This window comes from Dermacentor albipictus, unplaced genomic scaffold (assembly GCF_038994185.2).
Source record: "Dermacentor albipictus isolate Rhodes 1998 colony unplaced genomic scaffold, USDA_Dalb.pri_finalv2 scaffold_16, whole genome shotgun sequence".
NCBI classification, from domain to species: domain Eukaryota; kingdom Metazoa; phylum Arthropoda; class Arachnida; order Ixodida; family Ixodidae; genus Dermacentor; species Dermacentor albipictus.
Genome location: NW_027225570.1, coordinates 6,683,852 through 6,703,071, shown reverse-complemented (window position 1 = coordinate 6,703,071; position 19,220 = coordinate 6,683,852). Strand labels below are relative to the sequence as shown.

Here is a 19,220-nt window from a genome sequence, read left to right as displayed (position 1 = left end):
CTTAGTAGTAACCTCTTTCATATTCAGAAACAACCCAAGTTGTGCATAATCATGAAAATGTAAGCTGGCTTTTTTACGACACTTCTGTGAAAGCAGTATGCTGCATCACATGCAGAAAACTGGTAATTCCAGCTAAATCATCAGTATAACTCTACGTGCTTCCATTATTTAAAAAAAATCCAGACTTGCAGTAGCTTTTAATATTCCAGCTGTGAATTTTTTAGCACAGCCCAAAAAGCACGTAGCTGTTAGTCAAGCGATTTCATCTCATACACACTTGACGCAATAGGCAGTTGACTGAAAATTTGTTTGTTCAGGTGTCTTTACCTGAACACCCTTCACTAGTTTTACAAAGGAAGAAAAACAATTACTGCAGTTAGGTGTCGCGAGGCAGGCCGACGAAACAAACGTGAGACGCGCTGCGCACGTTGCGTTGTTGCTACGCAGCTAGCACGCACATGGACAGCGAACGGCAAGATCGGCCGGATTGGATTTGAATTTGACTAGCGATAACTTGTGTCAATCCAGTTCGCTGCAGCGGCGGCGTCGGGAAATACAAAAATTGGCCCGAACATCTGCTTCTCCGCAATGCACGGTTGCTTGGCTACCACGTGATGACGTTCTGCCAATAGAGGCGCTAGCGGCGTGATAAAACAGACGCGCAACTCTGCTACCTGCGGTAGCACATACAGTAACTCTAGGTGGCACAGGAAATTGGCGCCATCTCTGTAATGGGCGACGCAAAAATCCGTTTCCCTTGCATGGCCTCGTAGATCGTCGCGCGCACGCGCGACGATCCAGGTGGCCAAGCCCTTCCCCCCGCTAAACTCCTCTCCCTACGCCCTCCCTCGTAATACCCTCTCAACTTCCTCACCTTCGACTGTCTACGCGTCCGCGCCGCCTTGCCATCCCCGCCGGCCCGGCTGCTGCTTAGTCTGCTACGTAACGCTTTCTTTTTGTTATCTACTGTCATCGAGATGCGTGCACTGCTGTGCGTTGACCGACGAGGCTAGTTTCGTCAGTTCTGTGGTCCTCGGTAGCTGTGTGCTTGTGCTCCGCGATGTTTCACCCGTTTCACGACTCGTACCGCTCGTGCATCGTGCAGTGGTACACAAATACCTCAAAAACAAGTTCTGCAAGGTTGTTCCGGGTGCCTAAAGACAACAGGTGAGCGCTCAGCCCCAAGGACATCAGAAGGCGCATGTACACGAACACAGCCCTGTAAATTTGTGTACTCCATGAGGCTCCGGACGTCGTTGCGCCTTGATTTTGCTACACTTGCCTCTTCCCGGTAGAGAAAGCTGACAAATAGATGTTCCTCCTCATTGTCACCTGGTCTGTGACTTGTGTTTTTCTGTGCCAAGTCTCATTCTGCAACTTCAGTAACTTGCCCAGCTTTCCATACCGCCCTCAGTGCTTTTTCTGTGTATCGATCACGTTCTACAAACCAACTAACAGCTGAAAAATTACTGTTAGTGTTTGTGTACTATCTCAGTAACCCCCGATGGGAAAACCGCGCGAACAACCTTCATGTGTAGGCACGATACGCTTTTTTTTCCTCTGGAAAGCATGAGCATTTCAAGTGTCCTACATGCAGATTTTTGCAGTTCGTGTTTATTATACAAGGGAGAGCCCAGTAGGTACGACTTAGTGCCTTAAGTGACGTAATTAATTGCTAAGCATTGCATTCGGGTAGAAAGAAAAGTCGTGTTGGCTTGTTTTACCTGGTCTTTGATTGAGGAATAAGCCTTTCTGCGAATGTGTTCTATGTTCTGCTGCAAAAGCCGACTACCTTCTGTTCCCCTTGCCAACGTTACTCAAGTTGTGGCCAAGTGCAAAATAATGTGATAACGTGTGTTTCAGTTTTTAGTACAATGTTATTTTTTCTGCCATGTTTTTTTCAATTTGTTGAGCAGTAATGAACATGTCAAGCATTTCATGTACTTTCGTGCAGATTTATAAGTAAGCTTTCTTTTGGTATGGCTCTCAATCAAACAATGTTAGCATTTTATTCTATCTTTCAGGTATCTTGCGTATCATTGCTTTTTGCCATTACCAGTGAGTTTTCCCTCTTTATAGTTGTCATGACTATGTCATACACGTCGTCCAATTTTGTGCAATATCTTAGTGCACATATCAGGAGCTCGTCTACATTTAGGTCTTGAGGACGTTATATAAAAATCTTGTTTTTATATGTGTGTACATGAAATGGCCTTCGCGTTTTCTAGCACTTTCTTTTGTTATTTCACCATCTGTGAACTTTTGTCTTTAGTACTCTTGTATATGTCATGCACCTCTCACCTTTGCTCATTTTTTCAGCATGTATCATACCACGTTGTAAGAAAAATCTCTTTTCGGAAACGAAGTCAATAAAGCGAGACTAAACATCTGTTGTGTTGGAAGTGGAATTTTTTTTATGTCCCGACACATGCTGGTATAATATAAGTATGGGCAAGACTGCGTGCGTGCCAACGCATAGCCCACGGCGCACCACGCACCAGCTCGCAAGCAATGCCAATGCGCGGCGTAGCGCACTGGCATTGCTTGCGAGCTGGCGCGTGGCGCGCAGCAACAAGCGCGCTATAAAAAAGAAGAAAAAACGCGCCGCTTACGGGTAAAAACAAAAAAAAGTGGGTGGCGCGCGCGGCCTGGGGAAAGGGGGAAAGGGAGTCGAGCGGGTCGGCATAATAAAAACAAAAAGGAAAGAAAAACGTTTGGGAGAGGAGGTGCCGCGCGGCTGCTGTTGCTGTTGCCATGACAACGTAAACAATCATGTGCGCCGCCATTTCGCTTAATGCGTCGCCCATTGGTTAGGGCCGTAACTGAAGGGGACCTTGGCGCTAGCGTTGAAAGAGCGTCTGCTCGAAAACGGCCAATGGGATGTATACGGAGTGTCCCCCCCCCCCCCCCCCTGGCCTGGGCTCAGGGGGACCGTATTTAAGCCGTCCGCCGTCGGGAAGGTACAGCGACGCCCCCAGCTATCTTCGTCACGTGGTAGAGCCTTGACGGTCGCAGATCTTGCCTGTAGCGCTGATTATATCGGCCGCTTCTTGAGATGGCTGCAAAGGATGCAGAATTGTCTTTAGCGTGTGCACACTTCAATGCGCTGCCGCCGAACTGAACTATTAGTAAATAAACTTATCTACTACGGTATTCGCGCTGTTGCCTTAAAATTATTTCAGTCATGCTTGCAGAACAGATGCCAATATGTGTTCATTAACAACAAATCCTCGAAAATTTCTTCTGTTATGGCTGGTGTTCCCCAGGCCAGTATCCTTTGACCTCTTCTGTTTAATCTTTACGTCAATGATCTCGGTAATATTGATCCCGACGCCAAGTTCATAATCTATGCCGACGACACTACTGCCCTGTTTTCGGCCAATAATGCTTCGGAGCTAGTATCAATGGCTAACTCTTGTTTGGTAAAAATATATTTATGGTCTCTAGAAAATGGTCTCAAAATTAACGCTGATAAAACAAAGGCACTTTTATTTCACGCGAAGAATAAGAATATCTTTTCTCATGGTCTTTTTTCAAGAAAATATGAGCTGGAGCGATCACATTCATTTTCTTGCAGGGAAACTCTTCCAAACTACAGGACGCGTTTTTTCTATTCCCTGCATGCCTCGAAAGGCTAAAATGTTAATTTATAATGCATTGTTTGCAAGCCACCTTCATTATTGCTGCCTTATTTGGGGCACCACATCTGTTACAAATATTAACCGTTTGCTTGTAATACAAAAGAAAATTGTTCGCGTAATCAGTGATATGCCCTTTGACTAGCCCCTATTTAAAAAAAACTTCTGGTAATTAAAGTTACTGACATTTTTAACTAGCGCCTTGCTCTTGGGTACCTAAAAAAACCAAACAGAACGTAAGCCTTCTTTCATCTGTGGATAGAATATTACACAACATCCGATGTTATAACACTAGGTCCCTGGAATACTGGCATGTGCCGCATGTGCCTTCAACTTATTGTAACCAGATGATTTGTTGTACTCTCCCCATTTTCCTGAATAATGTCAGATCTGCGTCCATCGGTGTACAAGTTGTTTAGGCAGAGAACTGTATAATTTCTATTGCCCCGGGAAAGAATTGGGTTTGACCATATGCCTAATCTTCTTTTTTTAAAAGATTTGTGTGTATCTATATATCCATATTGCTTGTTTTTCCCGAGCTTTTTCATGTGCGAAGCGAATTTGAGATATATATATATATATAGTGAGATATATGTGCTATATAACCTTACTCTCTCTTTCCTCTCTCTTTTTTCGTTCTACTTCTTTCGTTTCCTTTTTTTTCTTTTTATTTTCTCGCTCCTTGCTGTCTGCTACCTATTTGACCTTCTGGTTATTAGGACCAGTCAAATTGCTTTTTAGCAACTTTATTCCTAATGCCTTGGCACATAGTACCACTTCCTTTCATGAATGAAGGTATTATTATTATTATTATTATTATTACGGTTTTCCTCTTGTCTCGTCCTGTGCACCCATTGAGGTGCGACGCCTACGATGACTGTAGCGGCTGGCCTCATCGCAACAGCGTTGTGAGAACACAATTATAGCTGCACTGATTCTCCTTTGCAGTAGCGGTTGCCTCGAGTCCGTATCGCACCTAAATGTCGCCCAAGCGTATTTGGGCGACATCTAGCTCCAGCCCAATGCTTAACATTGCTCTTGCTCCAAGTATATTGCGCCCCTCCTGACGAAACTGGCTGAAACGACGTTTGCCCAGCTCAGTCAGTCAGGTTCATCATTCATGAGGCTTTTTCTCCAATACAGAAATAGTTGCGCGAACAATTAATAAATTGTGGGGTTGCAAGTCCAGGAACAGCGCAGTGCGTTCTGGGGGACGCCGCAATGGAGGGCTCCAGATTAGTATTGATCACCTGCGGTTCTTCATAATGCACCCAAAGCCCGGTACCGCAGAGCGTTACGCATTCAACCCTAACTGGAATGCAGCTGCTGTCGCGGGGAATCGGGAACCTCGTGCACACCGTGACCACAAATTCAGCTACGCGGTTAATGCACCATGTAGGTGGCGTCCATTATCGCAGAACGGCGCCCCTTGTAGCGGAGGCCAGATATCTGGCTGGTGCATAAGCCCAACATGGCATCCCCCATGGACCAATTCGGAAGGGATGACATGTGCAGTGTGTTAGCTTGATTGCAAATCATTTCCTTGGTCAGGGATGCGGTGTTCACTTCACACGTTAAAGCGAGTAATAGCGAAAAGGGCCATAAGTACAAGAGAAGACACAGTAGCCTTGCGTATCACGCGCGCCTTCTTGTGTATATACTTGAAGTTTTCTGCGCCACAACTCACCTTGACATTTGCCAGAAACTGGACGTCCATGAGAATGAGAAAGTATAAAATTACCACCGGAAATTTGCAATGGCTTTATTGACGATGTTCTTTGATACAACAAGGACTTGCACGGCGTAATTGGGCACTCGCGACGCCGCAACAGAAGCCACATTTCTCTCCCGAAATGTTCGCGCGCGTCAGTTAGGCAAACGGTTGCGGCATAGTTTCGTGAATCCCTCCTCTGCATCATTCGTTCGTGCTGGTCGGCCTGTCCCGTCCGCAGTAGGACATCATCTCCGCGACGGAGCAGCTCTTGTGACAGCACTCCTCGATGATGCCCCGCACCTGGCGGTGGGCGGCGGGCCGCAACAGCTGCAGGGCCGTCTTGGCGTCCAGGAAACCCAGCCGTGGCTCCATCACCCACGGGAGCCCTGCGAAACGGCGGCGCGGCTTAGTTTGAGTCTCTGGAATGCCTCGCTGCTGTCATTCTTCTTTTCAGCAAACCTGTAACTGCGGACAGATGCAGCGCATCATCTCCGGACGAAAATGTGCTCGGGGACCTTGCACTCACTGCTTTTGCAAACAGCAGAGGGAAAGTTGGAGGAGGCTGAGCATCTGAAGCGTACGTATGAGCTGAGGTAGACGTGTTTTGAGTGATTAGGCACCTTGTAGAAAAACATTTCCTTTATTTCTCCCTAAAGGTCCGTAGTCATTACAAAGGGGGGACATAAATACATGTGAACTTCTGTGATTTGAACACAAATGCAAAAAATACAGCAGAAACACAGTCAGTGAAGTAAAAAATATAATGTATAATGGATTCAAAATATAAAGGTAAACAGTAGAAAAAAAATTGGAGCAGTCAGATATTCATTAACATGTGTTAGTGTAAGGAACAGTGGTCGTCTGTGGCTGCCTAGTGCATTTTTGGTTTTCTGCGGAATTCTTCGCGTTCGGTGTATGCTACTATGTGTTCTGGGAAGGAATTCCACAAGACTATTGCGTTAAGAAAAGAAAAGATGAGTTAATATATGCTTTGTGGCCGTTTACATGCGCTATTACATTGGCATGGTTGAGTCGAAAGGACGCTTTATGTTGTGATTTTAGGAGCACGTGACATGATTTCGTGTGATAGAAGAAAGAGTGGAGCAGGCAAAGGCGAGATATGACAAGTCGTGATGCGAGTGGTGACAGACCAAGTGATTGTTTGAGTGACGAAACACTGACGTGAGATGATGAGCAAAACATGAACAAGGTGAATGCAGGAGCCAACGTTTCGACAAGTGGACTTGTCTTCTTCAAGGCGACGTATGCTTTCCTCGCCACAGTCACGATGGAAGAATACTTTCACCATGGCCACAGTATATATAGGTGGGGTTCTTCTAAAGGGGAGAGGGTGTGAGGCGGGAGGATGCGGAAACGAGGGAAAATGTGTTAGCGTGTCGAATAGGGGGTAAAGGAACGCTGTGTACGAAATCAAAGCCAGGGCACAACCCCCACCCCTCCGCCACCCCGGTCTGTAAACGCACGCGCGTTAGCCGGCGTGTCAAGGGCGTCTGACACGCCGGCTGACAAAAAAAAAAGAAAGAAAGAAAGGAAAGGAAGGGAAAAAAAAGAAAGGGGGTGATACGCCAAGAAATCAAACTAAGTGTTGTTGCCTATAGCTTGAAGTTCAGCATAGCGAATAGATTCTAAAGCTCCCTTTGAAACGTTTATGCCTATTGGTTGCAATGTCTTGAACTTATGGATAAGGTATGATTCTCTGTATTTTCTTTCTCGTTCAGAACGGAAATTTGATTGTAAGATGTAGAGTTTAAGTTCATCAAAGTTATAACCTGGTTGGTTGAAATGCTCGGCGACGGCTTTGGGAAGCTTTTTAGCTGTGTCCGCGCGATGTCCGTTTAATCTGACGTTCATTGATTGTCCTGTTTCACCGATATATTGTTTCTTACAGAAGGAACATTCAAGCATATAAATCACATCCAAACTTGTACAAGTGAAGCTAGATTGGACTTCATGTGTAAAACTATTTGTGGTGCTCTTAATTTTAATGTCACTTTGAAGGTGCCTGCATGTTTTGCACCTAGGGCGACAACATGCTTTTATTACGGGGGAATGCTGTTGACTGACTTTTGCGTGCACTAACATGTCTTTAATGTCCTTGTTTCGGCGATAGGTCACCCTGGGTACATCCGAGAACGCTTTTCGCAGACGCTCGTTACTTGATAATATTGGGTGGTATTTTCTTAGGATGTTGTTTATGTTTGGGAGTGCATTAAAATATTTTGTTATAAAGGCCGGCGGTCTGTCAGATTCTAATGTGGGCTGTCTCTTCGCCACTTCCAACTGTCTCTGCAATCTTGACGCGGCATCATAAGCTCTATCGAGAGCAACTTGGGGATAGTTCCTTTCTGCTGGCGTTGATTTAAGGTCATTTAGGTGGTGGATGTGATCATGGTCTTCGCTGCAGATTCTTCTTATACGTTTCGCTTGTCCGACAAAAATTCCTTGCTTGCAATGTCGCGGGTGATGACTGTTGTAGTCTAAATATTGCTGGCTATCTGTAGGCTTCCGGTAAAGTGTCGTTCTCAGCTTTCCGTTGTCTATGTAGACCGTCGTGTCCAGGAAGTTGATCTGACTAGGAGAGTGGTGAGCAGTAAATTTAATACTCGTGTGAAAGCGATTCAAATGGCTAATTAAGTCGGTTAAGGCGCTTGTGCCGTGGTCCCATATTACAAATATGTCGTCAATGTAACGAAGATAGGTGTGGGAATTAAAGGCTAGGATTTCAGCAGGTCTGCTTCAAGCCGTCCCATGAAGATGTTCGCATACGTGGGAGCGAATGGCGTACCCATGCTAGTGCCGAAAATTTGCAGGCAGTGTATAGAATTGAATTGGAGACAGCCACTACAAGTACATGCACGAACACTTCCCACCAGGCCAACACTCACCACACATTAGCTTAAGAGCGGCGCCACAACACACACCATCCGAGACCTCATTGCTGCAGCACCACAGCACATCACACATTTCTTCATTCACTGCGGGACTAATGACCTTAACCACGACACCGGTGACAACGCAGTTGAGGCCATGAAAACGCACATGCTGTACAAGTTCCTAAATTGTTAGTGTTTTGCGGCACGAGTTACAGCTAAAATGTGTGCTCATGTTTTGTCGGTGCACTAACACGATTGTTAGTTGCAAACTACTGCTCATATTAAGAATATTCCAAGAAGTATAGTGTGCGCACAATATAAAGTGCAAGAGACATTTATAGAATTTCGAAATCACGGTCAGATCTTGTATGCTCCATCCAGTGGCCAATTAAAACTAGGAATTTTTCATGTACGCCGTATCTTTTGCGGTGAAGGGATTCAGCTATTCGAAGTTTTTGGGCGGAGGGTGGCGTGTTTGAGAGTTAAAAGGTGCACAGAAGGTGGTACTTTGCAAATATGGACTGCGAGGGATATTTTCTATGTATTCCACACGCCATATTAGAGTGCTTTAGTTGAGCGTGTTTACGCTCCGCTAAGCAGCTAAGCGAAAGCGCGAATGCGCATGCGCCGGCCGCTTAGCCGTAAGCGGGCTAGCGGAGCCAGGAACACGGTCCGCTGAGAAGCTGCCTAAGCGGAGCGTGCTGCGCAGCACTTTGGCTAGCGTTGGCGTCAGAAAGGATTGGATTGGATGCAGAAAGCAAGGCACTGGCTATCACGTGGCGTTACCCCAGACGGCGCTTTATATTCCATTAGGTAAAATGGACCGGTAACACATTACAAACGCACGTCTAGATACTTCATGGAGAAATAAGTTATATATAAACGTATACACGTTTTACTCTATAAAACTGATTAATCGGTGTTTTTATTTTCTTTCATTACCCTGAATTTGGCCAGAGGGCGCTGCAACTACGAAAGGTCCGCTCCGCTACGCTAAACGTATAACTAAAACTTTGGCTTAGCGGGGCCACTCGGAGCGGAGCGTACCGTAAAGACGCTCAACTAAAACACTCTATTGCCATGTCTGTTCTCAACGTGGTGTTGAATGGCATCGTTGGGTACGGCAAATGTTTCTGCACGGTGAATTAGAATAGCTAACAGGAGAGTTGTATTTGGTTTCCATGAGCTGATTAGCTGTTGTTTTCAGAGTTAGGCTCTGACACCTCTGGTGCAATAGCTCTCAAGTCACCGCATGGGGTCGTTCGGCATTATTGGATCCCAAGCACAACGGCGGTGTTTGCGTATGAGCACGAAAGCAGGAAAGGAATGGACAGAGATGAACAACTCACGGCAAGCAACTTGCCCAAGCCTCTGCCCTAATACGCCCTATGGCATAAAATTTGCCAAGGTTGACGACTGGGCGTGTTGGTATAGCATATTAAGGTTCGATTGCGCAACATTTTGACGAGACACACAGAAGAGAAACACACACCACAGAGCGCTCTGTGGTGTGTGTTTCTCTTCTGTGTGTCTCGTCAAAATGTTGCGCAATCCATCCTCTAATACACTAAGACATAAGCTCCTTCATTGCCTCCTACCGATTGCTGACGTGGATCCCACCTTAAGATAACCTGTAGTATAAAATGTTTGGGCATATATCCTGTGCGTCTATTGCGCTGATGATCCGGGAATGTCTTTTTCGTAAAGGCACGTCACGATCTCCGACTATCCTCGACAAGATTTGCCCTGACGAGTACAAGTCCTCTGGCCTAAATGTTGGCTCTAGCGAGTCCTTCTTTCTTTTCGTTTCACAGTTGGTGACTAATTTTCCATCGTCCTTCAACTTTTGTCTTGCGTCGATTTTACGATCCGCGAAAGCATTGCTCTTTATTTATCAATTTTCGCTATAATTATAGGACAAATTTTCAAGCTATCTTATACGGTCCCCATACAAGTCTTTAATTTTAAAGTGCCTTGGGCAAGGTTAATACGTAGGTACTTACACATGGGCTGCAACACCATTTGTTGGCGGCCCCCGTGCCTCTTCTGGGAACGGTCGAAGAAAACGCCGCCGCACAGGGCATCCAGCGTTTCCACCAGGTACGGTCCGCAGAACCGGGTGCGCTTCTCAATCAGAGACGAGGCCGCGAGACCACACAGCAGCAGCAGCAACAGGCCGCAGCCCGCCACGTTTGCCACCGAGGAGGAAGAGGCCATGGCTGCTGCTGCAAGGGGACACACAGTTTTCTTCAACTTGCGTTCTCTCTCTTTCGGTCTCCGAAGTTCCGCCGAAAGCACTCTTCCAAACGCACATTTTCAGTCAAGATCTAGACACGCGAGAGATGCGCGCCTTTACCCGACCCTTCTGCGCAACTGTTAGTTGCGGGAATCCAGGGCTTTTGCTTCTCGCAATCTGGGTTTGTCTAAGTACTGCAGAGGACGGCGTGCTACTCTCCATTTGCTCTTAGCCAATGGCACTGCGCACTACGCAAGAACGGCCGCTTAAATTCAGTCCAGACGGGATCGCAGCGGCCCATATAGGGTGCGTAATGTCGAAGCGTGCTGCACAACGAATTCGCACCGTGTCATCATTCACTGGACTGCGGCCATGACATCTACCCTGCGCTGCGTGCCGAGTCGCGCCCTTTAGCAGGAACCGGCACCCGCACTGGGAATGGGAAAAGGCCTGAAGCCAAGTGAAGTGGAGCGCGTGAATGGGGCTCGGGTTGGTTATATGCCGCCAGCCGCAGACGACTGGCTAATGCAACGAATGAGTTCTTTTGTATGTTTCGCCATTACGAACGCTGTATGAGCCGCTGTGTGATCCCATTTTGACGGAAGTTCTCGCGCTGTGCGTGCTGCTATCGGCTAGGGAAAAACGGAAAAAAAACCGCGTCTTCCATAGTGGTACCTTGGCACAGTTCCAACATTTTTCTCTCGCAATTCACGAACGCCACAAATGTCACGCAAAAATGGCGTAGCTCTCGCGTGTCTGGGCACCCGAGAAAATGAAAATAGCCCTTTGAAACAGGTGCGACACCTCCTCCCTGACCAGCGCTGCAAGTTGAAGCAAAGATTTCCTTGCCTACCCTTCAGGCGCTTCGCGTCCTTTGGTGATAGGTTTCTTGGCTTGTAGGCTCAGTACGGGATCACACAGCCGTTGTTATCTGGTGTTCGAGAGAGGGAAAATACTTGCAGACGCGTGCGCGAAGTGTGAGTAAGGAAAGAAGAGAGACATGGCGTGCCTCGGTCAGAGACCTGAATGAGGCACCCGTTACTTTCGTGCTGATCCGTCGGCCTTGTACGTCACGAGTATATATGGAATAGTCTTGTACACTCAAGAAACCAACTCGAATTAATTATTTCGAGGAATGAGCAGCGCCAGCTCTAATGGACCCCTACATACGTGCGCGAACTGCGCTGTTTGCGTCGAACTTTTGCAGTACTTCGTTTCAGGAGATATTCTTTATTTCATAGAGATCTGTTTCGATAACGCTAACGCAGAGGTTTCCGCTGACGCAGATGTTTGCGCTAAAGCGACTTTAAAAATTAGATAAGCAACCAGCTAAGTAGTCTCATTCATCACCATCATCATCAGCCTGGTTACGCCCACTGCAGAGCAAAGGCCTGTCCCATACTTCTCCAACTACCCCGGTCATGTACTACTTGTGGCCATGTTGTCCCTGCAAACTTCTTAATCTCGTCCGCCCACCTAACTTTCAGCCGCCCCCTGCTACGCTTCCGTTCCCTTGGTATCCAGTCCGTAAGCCTTAATGACCATCGGTTATCTTCCCTCCTCATTACATGTCCTGCCCATGGCCATTTCTTTTTCTTCATTTCAACTAAGATATCATTAAATCACGTTTGTTCCCTCACCCAACCTTATCCCTTAACGTTACACCTATCATTCGTCTTTCCATAGCTCGTTGCGTCGTCCTCAATTTAAGTAGAACCCTTGTCGTAAGCCTCCAGGTTTCTACCCTGTACGTGAGTACTGGTAAGACACAGCTGTTATACACTTTTCTCTTGAGGGATTATGGCAACCTGCTGTTTATAATCTGAGAATGCCTGGCAAACGCACCCCAGCCCATTCTTATTCTGCTGATTATTTCAGTCTCATGATCTGCATCCACAGTCACTACCTGTCCTAAGTAGATGTAATCCCTTACCACTTCCAGTGCCTCGCTACCTATCGTAAACTGCTGTTCTCTTCCGAGACTGTTAAACATAACTTTAGTTTTCTGCAGATTAATTTTGAGACCCACCCTTCGGCTTGAGCCTCTCCAGGTCAGTGAGCATGCATTGCAGTCGGTCCCTTGAGTTACGAAGCAAGGCAATATCATCAGCGAATCGCAAGTTACTAAGGTATTCTCCATTAACTCTTATCCCCAATTCTTCCCAATACAGGTCTCTAAATACCTCCTGTAAACACGCTCTGAATAGCATTGGAGAGATCGTATCTCTCTGCTTGACGTCTTTCTTTATTGGGATTTTGTTGCTTTCTATATTCCCCCTTTGCATATCTCCCAAGGCTTTCTTTACTTCTCCCGGCGTTACTTGTGGGATTTCGAATATCTCTGTACTATTCTCTCTTCCATTATCGTCTAGGGTGCCACTGGTACTGTATCAGTCTCTATAGAACTCCTCAGCCACTTGAACGATCTCATCCATATTAGTAATGATATTGCCGGCGTTGTCTCTTAACGCATACATCTGATTCTTGCCTATTCCTAGTTTCTTCTTCACTGCCTTTCGGCTTCCTCCGTTCCTGAGAGCAAGTTCAATTCTATCCATATTATACTTCCTTATGTCAGCTGTCTTACGCTTGGTGATTAACTTGGAATGGTCTGCCAGATCTATTCTAGCTGTAGGGTTAGAGGCTTTCATACATCGGCGTTTCTTGATCAGATCTTTCGTCTCCTGCGATAGCTTACTGGTATCCTGTCTAATGGAGGTGCCACCGACTTCTACTGCAGACTCCTTAATGATGCCCACAAAATTGTCGTTCATTGCTTCAACACTAAGGTCCTCGTCCTGTGTTAAAGCCGAATACCTGTTCTGTAGCTTGATCCGGAATTCCTCTATTTTCCCTCTTAGCGCTAACTCATCGATCGGCTTCTTATATACCAGTTTCTTCCGCTCCCTCCTCAAGTCTAGGTTAATCGAGTTCATACCATCCTAAGGTCACTGCAGCACACCTTGCCGAGCACGTCCACATCTTGTATGGTGCCAGGGTTAGCGCAGAGTATAAAGTCTATTTCATTTCTAGTCTCGTCATTCGGGCTCCTCCACGTCCACTTTCGGCTATCCCGCTTGCGGAAGAAGGTATTCATTATCCGCATCTTATACTGTTCTGCAAAGTCTACTAATAACTCTCTCCTGCTATTCCTATGCCTATGTCATGCCTATGCCTATGCCGTGCCTATGCCATATTCCCCCACTGCTTTGTTTCCAGCCTGCTTCTTGCCTGCCTTGGCATTGAAGTCGCTCATCAGTACAGTGTATTTTGTTTTGACCTTACCCATCGCCGATTCCACGTCTTCACAGAAGCTTTCGACTTCCTCGTCATCATGGCTGGATGTAGGGGCGTACACCTGTACGACCTTAAATTTGTACCTCTTATTAAGGTTCACAACAAGACCTGCCACCCTTTCGTTAATGCTATAGAATTCCTGTACGTTACCAGCTATGTTCTTATGAATCAGGAATCCGACTCCTAGTTCTCGAGTTTCCGCTAAGCCCCGGTAGCACAGGACGTGCCCGCTTTTTAGCACTGTATCTGCTTCATGTGTCTTCCTAACTTCACTGAGCCCTATTATATCCCGCTTACTGCCCTTTAATTCCTCCAATAGCACTGCTAGACTCGCCTCACTAGATAACGTTCTAGCGTTAAACGTTGCCAGGTTCAGTTTCCAATGGCGGCCTGTGAACACAGCAATCAAACGGCTGTTTCATCAACGCACAAATCTAAAAATAATTTCTTCGCGAAAGTGAGTTGCCTCGATCGTCTCCGTTTACCTGAATGGATTATATGGCGCCTACAGCTTGCCATAACTGTCGCGCAGAAAAAAGAAAGTCGCAGTTTCGCCCGAAAGGCAAAGCATCAATCGCGAGGGCAAATTAGTGGACAGCTACACGAAGTAAGGATATTAGATTTATTAGCCCTATAAAGTTGTAAACACGGGCATACTAACGAAACTGTTGCCCAGCGCGCACAAGAAAACATGAACATATCTCACTCAGTGACCACTGAAACTCTGTCAAAACGCTGGAGCGAACATTCGCGGCAGCAGCAGCGAGCGAATCGACCTTCGGGCAGCGTCTCGCATCAACGCGCACTACGCCACGGAAACACAGCGCGAGGCGGACTGTGTTCTAATCACAAATAGCTTTCAAGATACAGCGGCCGGCCGGGCCCGCTATAGACTACTGTAGACTGCTTCCCCTTGCCGTACCTTCGCCGCGGAGCCTCGAGCGGTGGAAGATAGTGCGCTTCCTCCCCGCTTTCCGCCTTTGCGTGCACAAGATGGAGCCGCGATGGCCGGCTCTCCCTCGTACGCTTTCACTAGCACATACAGCACACGGAGCGCGCCGACGATGTTAGTTCCCTTGGAACTTATACGGAACCTCGTGGTGATTCCGACGCCAGAAAGTCGCCTGGTGTGTCCGTATTATTGCTGTAGCAATACATATATATATATATATATATATATATATATATATATATATATATATATATATATATATATATATATATATATATATATATATATATATTGCGGCAGCAATAAATGCACACACCAGGCGCGCATATATATGATTTTTATTTTATATGTGCTTGTACGTGGTGCCCGTCAGTCTCCTTACCCACTCAGAAACTACATACAAGAAGGGCAATAAAATTCAGTGGCGTTCCACTCTATTAAGAAGGATAACCATCAAACCTGCGTATGTGGGCTATTTAATGGCGAATTGCACCTCCACCGCCAGTGGGCTCAGTATTGCAATATCTTCGGCATCGATCCACGTATGAAAAGCTTTTGGTCTACGACAGCGAGACGGCTAGTTGGGCCAGTTGGTTGGAATTCACAGTAAGGTTCGTTACAGCGCAACAGAAGACGAGGACAAAAGAAGGTATAAAAGGAAGACACGGAGCTGACTCTCAACTGACATTTATTCATGTCTAACATATGCAGGTACCGGTCGATAACCATGATATGCAGGCGACGCACACATACATCGAGGCAACTGTGACCGACTGACGCATGATCCAGATTGACCTAGGTAACGCAGTTCCTTGTCATGAAGAGCTGTAGACGGTTCGCTAATACATGCCGTGTCCCTAATTTATTTTATTGTAAGCCTCAGTGATTTCTCTTGTCAATTGGCTGACGTGTTTTAAAATAACATTAGTCTTTTTTTAATAGGGGCCACAACCGCACGACTTGCAATGCTCCGGGAGATGAAGGGGCGCAAGCCCTTGAAGAGATAGCTCATGCTCCCTAAGTCGAACATTCACACGGCGTTTTGTTTGTTTCACGTACTCGCTACAACTAGGTAATGGAATGGCATATAACACCTGCTTAACACAACTGATGCACCTGTTCACATGGTTGACAGTGCACTTTTCCTTTACTTGCTTATCAATCAGGAAATTATCAACTAATGGGCACATGCGACCTATCTTATGTTTCGCAGAGAAACGAACATCGATGCTGTACCTTGAACCAACGTTCTTAAGCTCATCCGCTAACTTGTGTACATACGGTACTGCTGCGTTTTTCCCGTTTCTTCTAATTTAGTTTTAATACCTTCGTTATCTAGGCTCTTGACGCCGCCAACGATACCTTCCCTCAGAGAAGAAATAATCCTTCGGGGTAACCAGCGTCCAGTAAAGGATTTACCTATCAGAAAAAGCATCCCTCGACATATGAAAACATATGACTTCTTTAATTAATACAGCATTGAGGATATTCTCTATAGCCCGCTTCCCTATTTTAGCATGACCGGATATTTACAGTTCAAAATGGACTTCACCGACCTGGGATCAAATATCCAGCACACATGATTTTTACAAAAGGCTAACCCCAGGTCTAGAAACTGCAGTTGATGATCGCGACTGCGAAAGTAAAATCAAGGCACATGCCATGCTGCCTGAATGACGTCAAAATTTCATCAACACCCTCGGGGTGAAAGTCACTGGTAAAAAGTATAACAAAATCATCAACATAGCAGAAAACCTTATTGGAAATCTTACCAAGGTGGCCCTCTAGTTGCTTATCAATTTTAACTAGAAAAACGTCACTAATGATAGGAGCTACGCCCGATCCAATGCGTACCCCCGATTTTTGTATATACAGACCCCTTCTCCATGAAACAAATGTAGATCTCAAGTGAAAGGAAAGAAGTTCAAGAAAGGCTTCTACTGAGATACCGCAACCATTGATGAAGGCTTCTTCATCATTGTTACACACTATGTGCCGTCTTTAACACATTTCATAACCTGGGCATGTGGAAGGGAGTTATATAAGTTTTCGACATCTACGCTGAAGCCACACCGGATGTTCAACGAACTGTCTTCCGGGTACTTGCGCACAGCATACGAACTGGCTATCCCGCAAGGATCAACTATTGTTAAGTGCAGTAGATTCCTCTGTAGAAATCGCGACACACCTAACTGCCAACTGTCCGTTTCCGGGGACTATGGCCAGGAACGGCATGTCATCCTTGTGCGATTTCACAGTAAAGAAAACCTGTAGTTCCAGAATTTTCGCTTTCTTTACACTGGCCGCTAAACGTTGCAAATTCATTCCTTCTTACAAAGATGGTGCTTGCTGCTTGACTTTCGCAGCCTTAACCTTTACAACTTTGAAATTTTTCCGAATTGCATCCTCAGACTTTTGTGAATACACATCAGAATTCATGATAGCGAAGTAGCCTTCTTTGTCTGCTACTACTGAATGTAAATTCTTTTAACAGAGAAAATGAACTAAGGGTCTAAGCACGTCCTTTCCACCCCTCCATCTTTCTGTCCTAGCAATGGCATCTGCACACTCTGAAACACACCTTGAACGTTCGTCCTTTTTGGCACACCTTGCTGTGGCCACCTTCTCAAAGGGGCTCAGGTGAGGTTCGATACAGCACTTCGAGCCGAGACCGAATATCCGCTTGTGATCCTCCGGAATAGGCGTTGTGCTGAGGTTAAGAACACGGCCCTGAACATTTTCTCCTTTTTCCTTCACCGGGAGTGTTGGTCGAACCGTGCGCCAAAGGAATTCACTGGTGGAATCAGCTATATTGCACCACTTGCTATATTGGCGTGAGGGTAGGGGGATTCTCTAGAAGGTTTGCACACGCGATTCGAAGTCCTTCAGAGTTCTAACCTGTCGCCACCACTCGGACTTAAGAATTTTGCGCAGGCTTCGTGAATGTCCGACGGATATAGCTGGAGCCAACCGCACAACACCTGCACGTCGGCTGGGCAGATTCATTGTCTGACGTGCCAAGACGCAACTCTGGCCCTACCTACGCACACGGCTATCATGGCTGCCACACAGGCTGGGTCCTTAAGGCTTGAGTTGACACAAAGAAAAGAGCACCGAGTACTAGATATATACTGCATCAAGACGGCAAGTTGGGCCAATCGTTGGTCTACGAGCGGAGGCGATCCGCCAGATCCTAGCCATGGACAGCTTCGCTCTATAAAGTCGCAGTTTCGCCCGAAAGACGAAGCATCGATTGCGATAGCAAACTAGTAGACACCTATGCGCAATAACAATAGTAGTTTTATTGGCATTAGAAGTTTGTAAGCATTCACTTACAAACTAAATTAATAAGCATGGTGTCACGCGCGAACAGGCACATATGAACACATCACACTCGATGACCGCGGACACTCGCTGTCAAAACGATGGCGTGAGGAAGCGCGGGAGCAGCAGCGAGCAAAGTGACCTTCGTGCTGTCTTACACTTCCACACAAACTGAGTGGCGAGAACCCAGCGCCAACGCAGCTATGAGCCGTTGGCGCACCTAGAAACTGTCCCCATAGCAGATCACGTTCAAGATAAGGCTCGCGTTACCGCACCATACGCAGCAGCCGCCGGAGTAGAACGCGCCACTCCCGTCCCTCTCCTCCCCCTGGTGCCTTGCGCGCGCCGGAAAACAGCGCGCTTACTACCCGCTTTCTCCCCTGATGCACGCGAGATTGAGCCGCCTTAGTCAGCTCACCTTCACACGCTTTCACTCGGACATGCAGCATACGACGTGCGGCGACGATTTTATGGCCCTTAGACTTTATAGGAACATCACAGCGACGGCAAGTGCAAAAAGTTCGGCGATTACGATACTCCCCAATGTGAAATTTTAACGCAGCTCTGTACGTCTTTTGATTTCGCCATTTATTGGCTGGCGCGGACAATACCTCGTGAAACGGAGCGAGGTGTGGTGCGACTGTCTTCCTAATCGGGAGATCGCGACAGGCACCACGTAGGCGACGCCTGGGCGCAATTCACAGAAGCTGCCTCAGACGCACCTCCGCTAATGCAGTGCTTTGTTTCCGCATATGGTATCGGTGGACGCGCTCGCCACATGCGATCGGTGAACGGACGACGGCGCGCTAATTCGGCGCCACCTCGTAGCGGTCGTCGCTGCAAAGGCCGTCTTGCGCGGCACTACGCTTTCGCCAAGCCCTCCTCCTCCGCTTTTCTTTTCGCGCTCTCTTCGCTATCGCAGTTTTTCATCCCCCGTTGCGCACTGCGTTTGCTCTTTCATATTTCGCTGTGCTCGTTCACGCGGTTACGCCGAGGGACGCCGAGGTACTACAATGCTAAATGCAGGAACGTGCGCCTAAATGCTGCGCTCTACATTGGACCGGGAAGGTCCATATAATTGCTATCGCAACAAAATAAAACCGTCACCATGATTTTGCTGCAAATACGCCTCGCAGCAATGAACTGCACTGCAATGAAGTGATAT

At 46.8% G+C, this 19,220-nt stretch overlaps 1 protein-coding gene across 1 annotated transcript in view; it reads right to left on the bottom strand.

Moving 5' to 3' along the window:
* Positions 1 to 5,375: 5,375 nt before the first annotated feature.
* LOC139051923 (bombyxin F-1-like) overlaps positions 5,376 to 19,220 on the bottom strand; it is a 46,879-nt gene continuing 33,034 nt past the window's right edge. Inside the window, exons 2-3 of the mRNA XM_070528956.1 lie at positions 10,250 to 10,471; positions 5,376 to 5,738 (exon numbers count right to left, since the gene is read on the bottom strand). Coding sequence (XP_070385057.1) covers positions 5,554 to 5,738; positions 10,250 to 10,463 — 399 coding nt within the window. The 5' untranslated portion in view covers positions 10,464 to 10,471 and the 3' untranslated portion in view covers positions 5,376 to 5,553. The remainder of the gene's footprint in view (positions 5,739 to 10,249; positions 10,472 to 19,220) is intronic.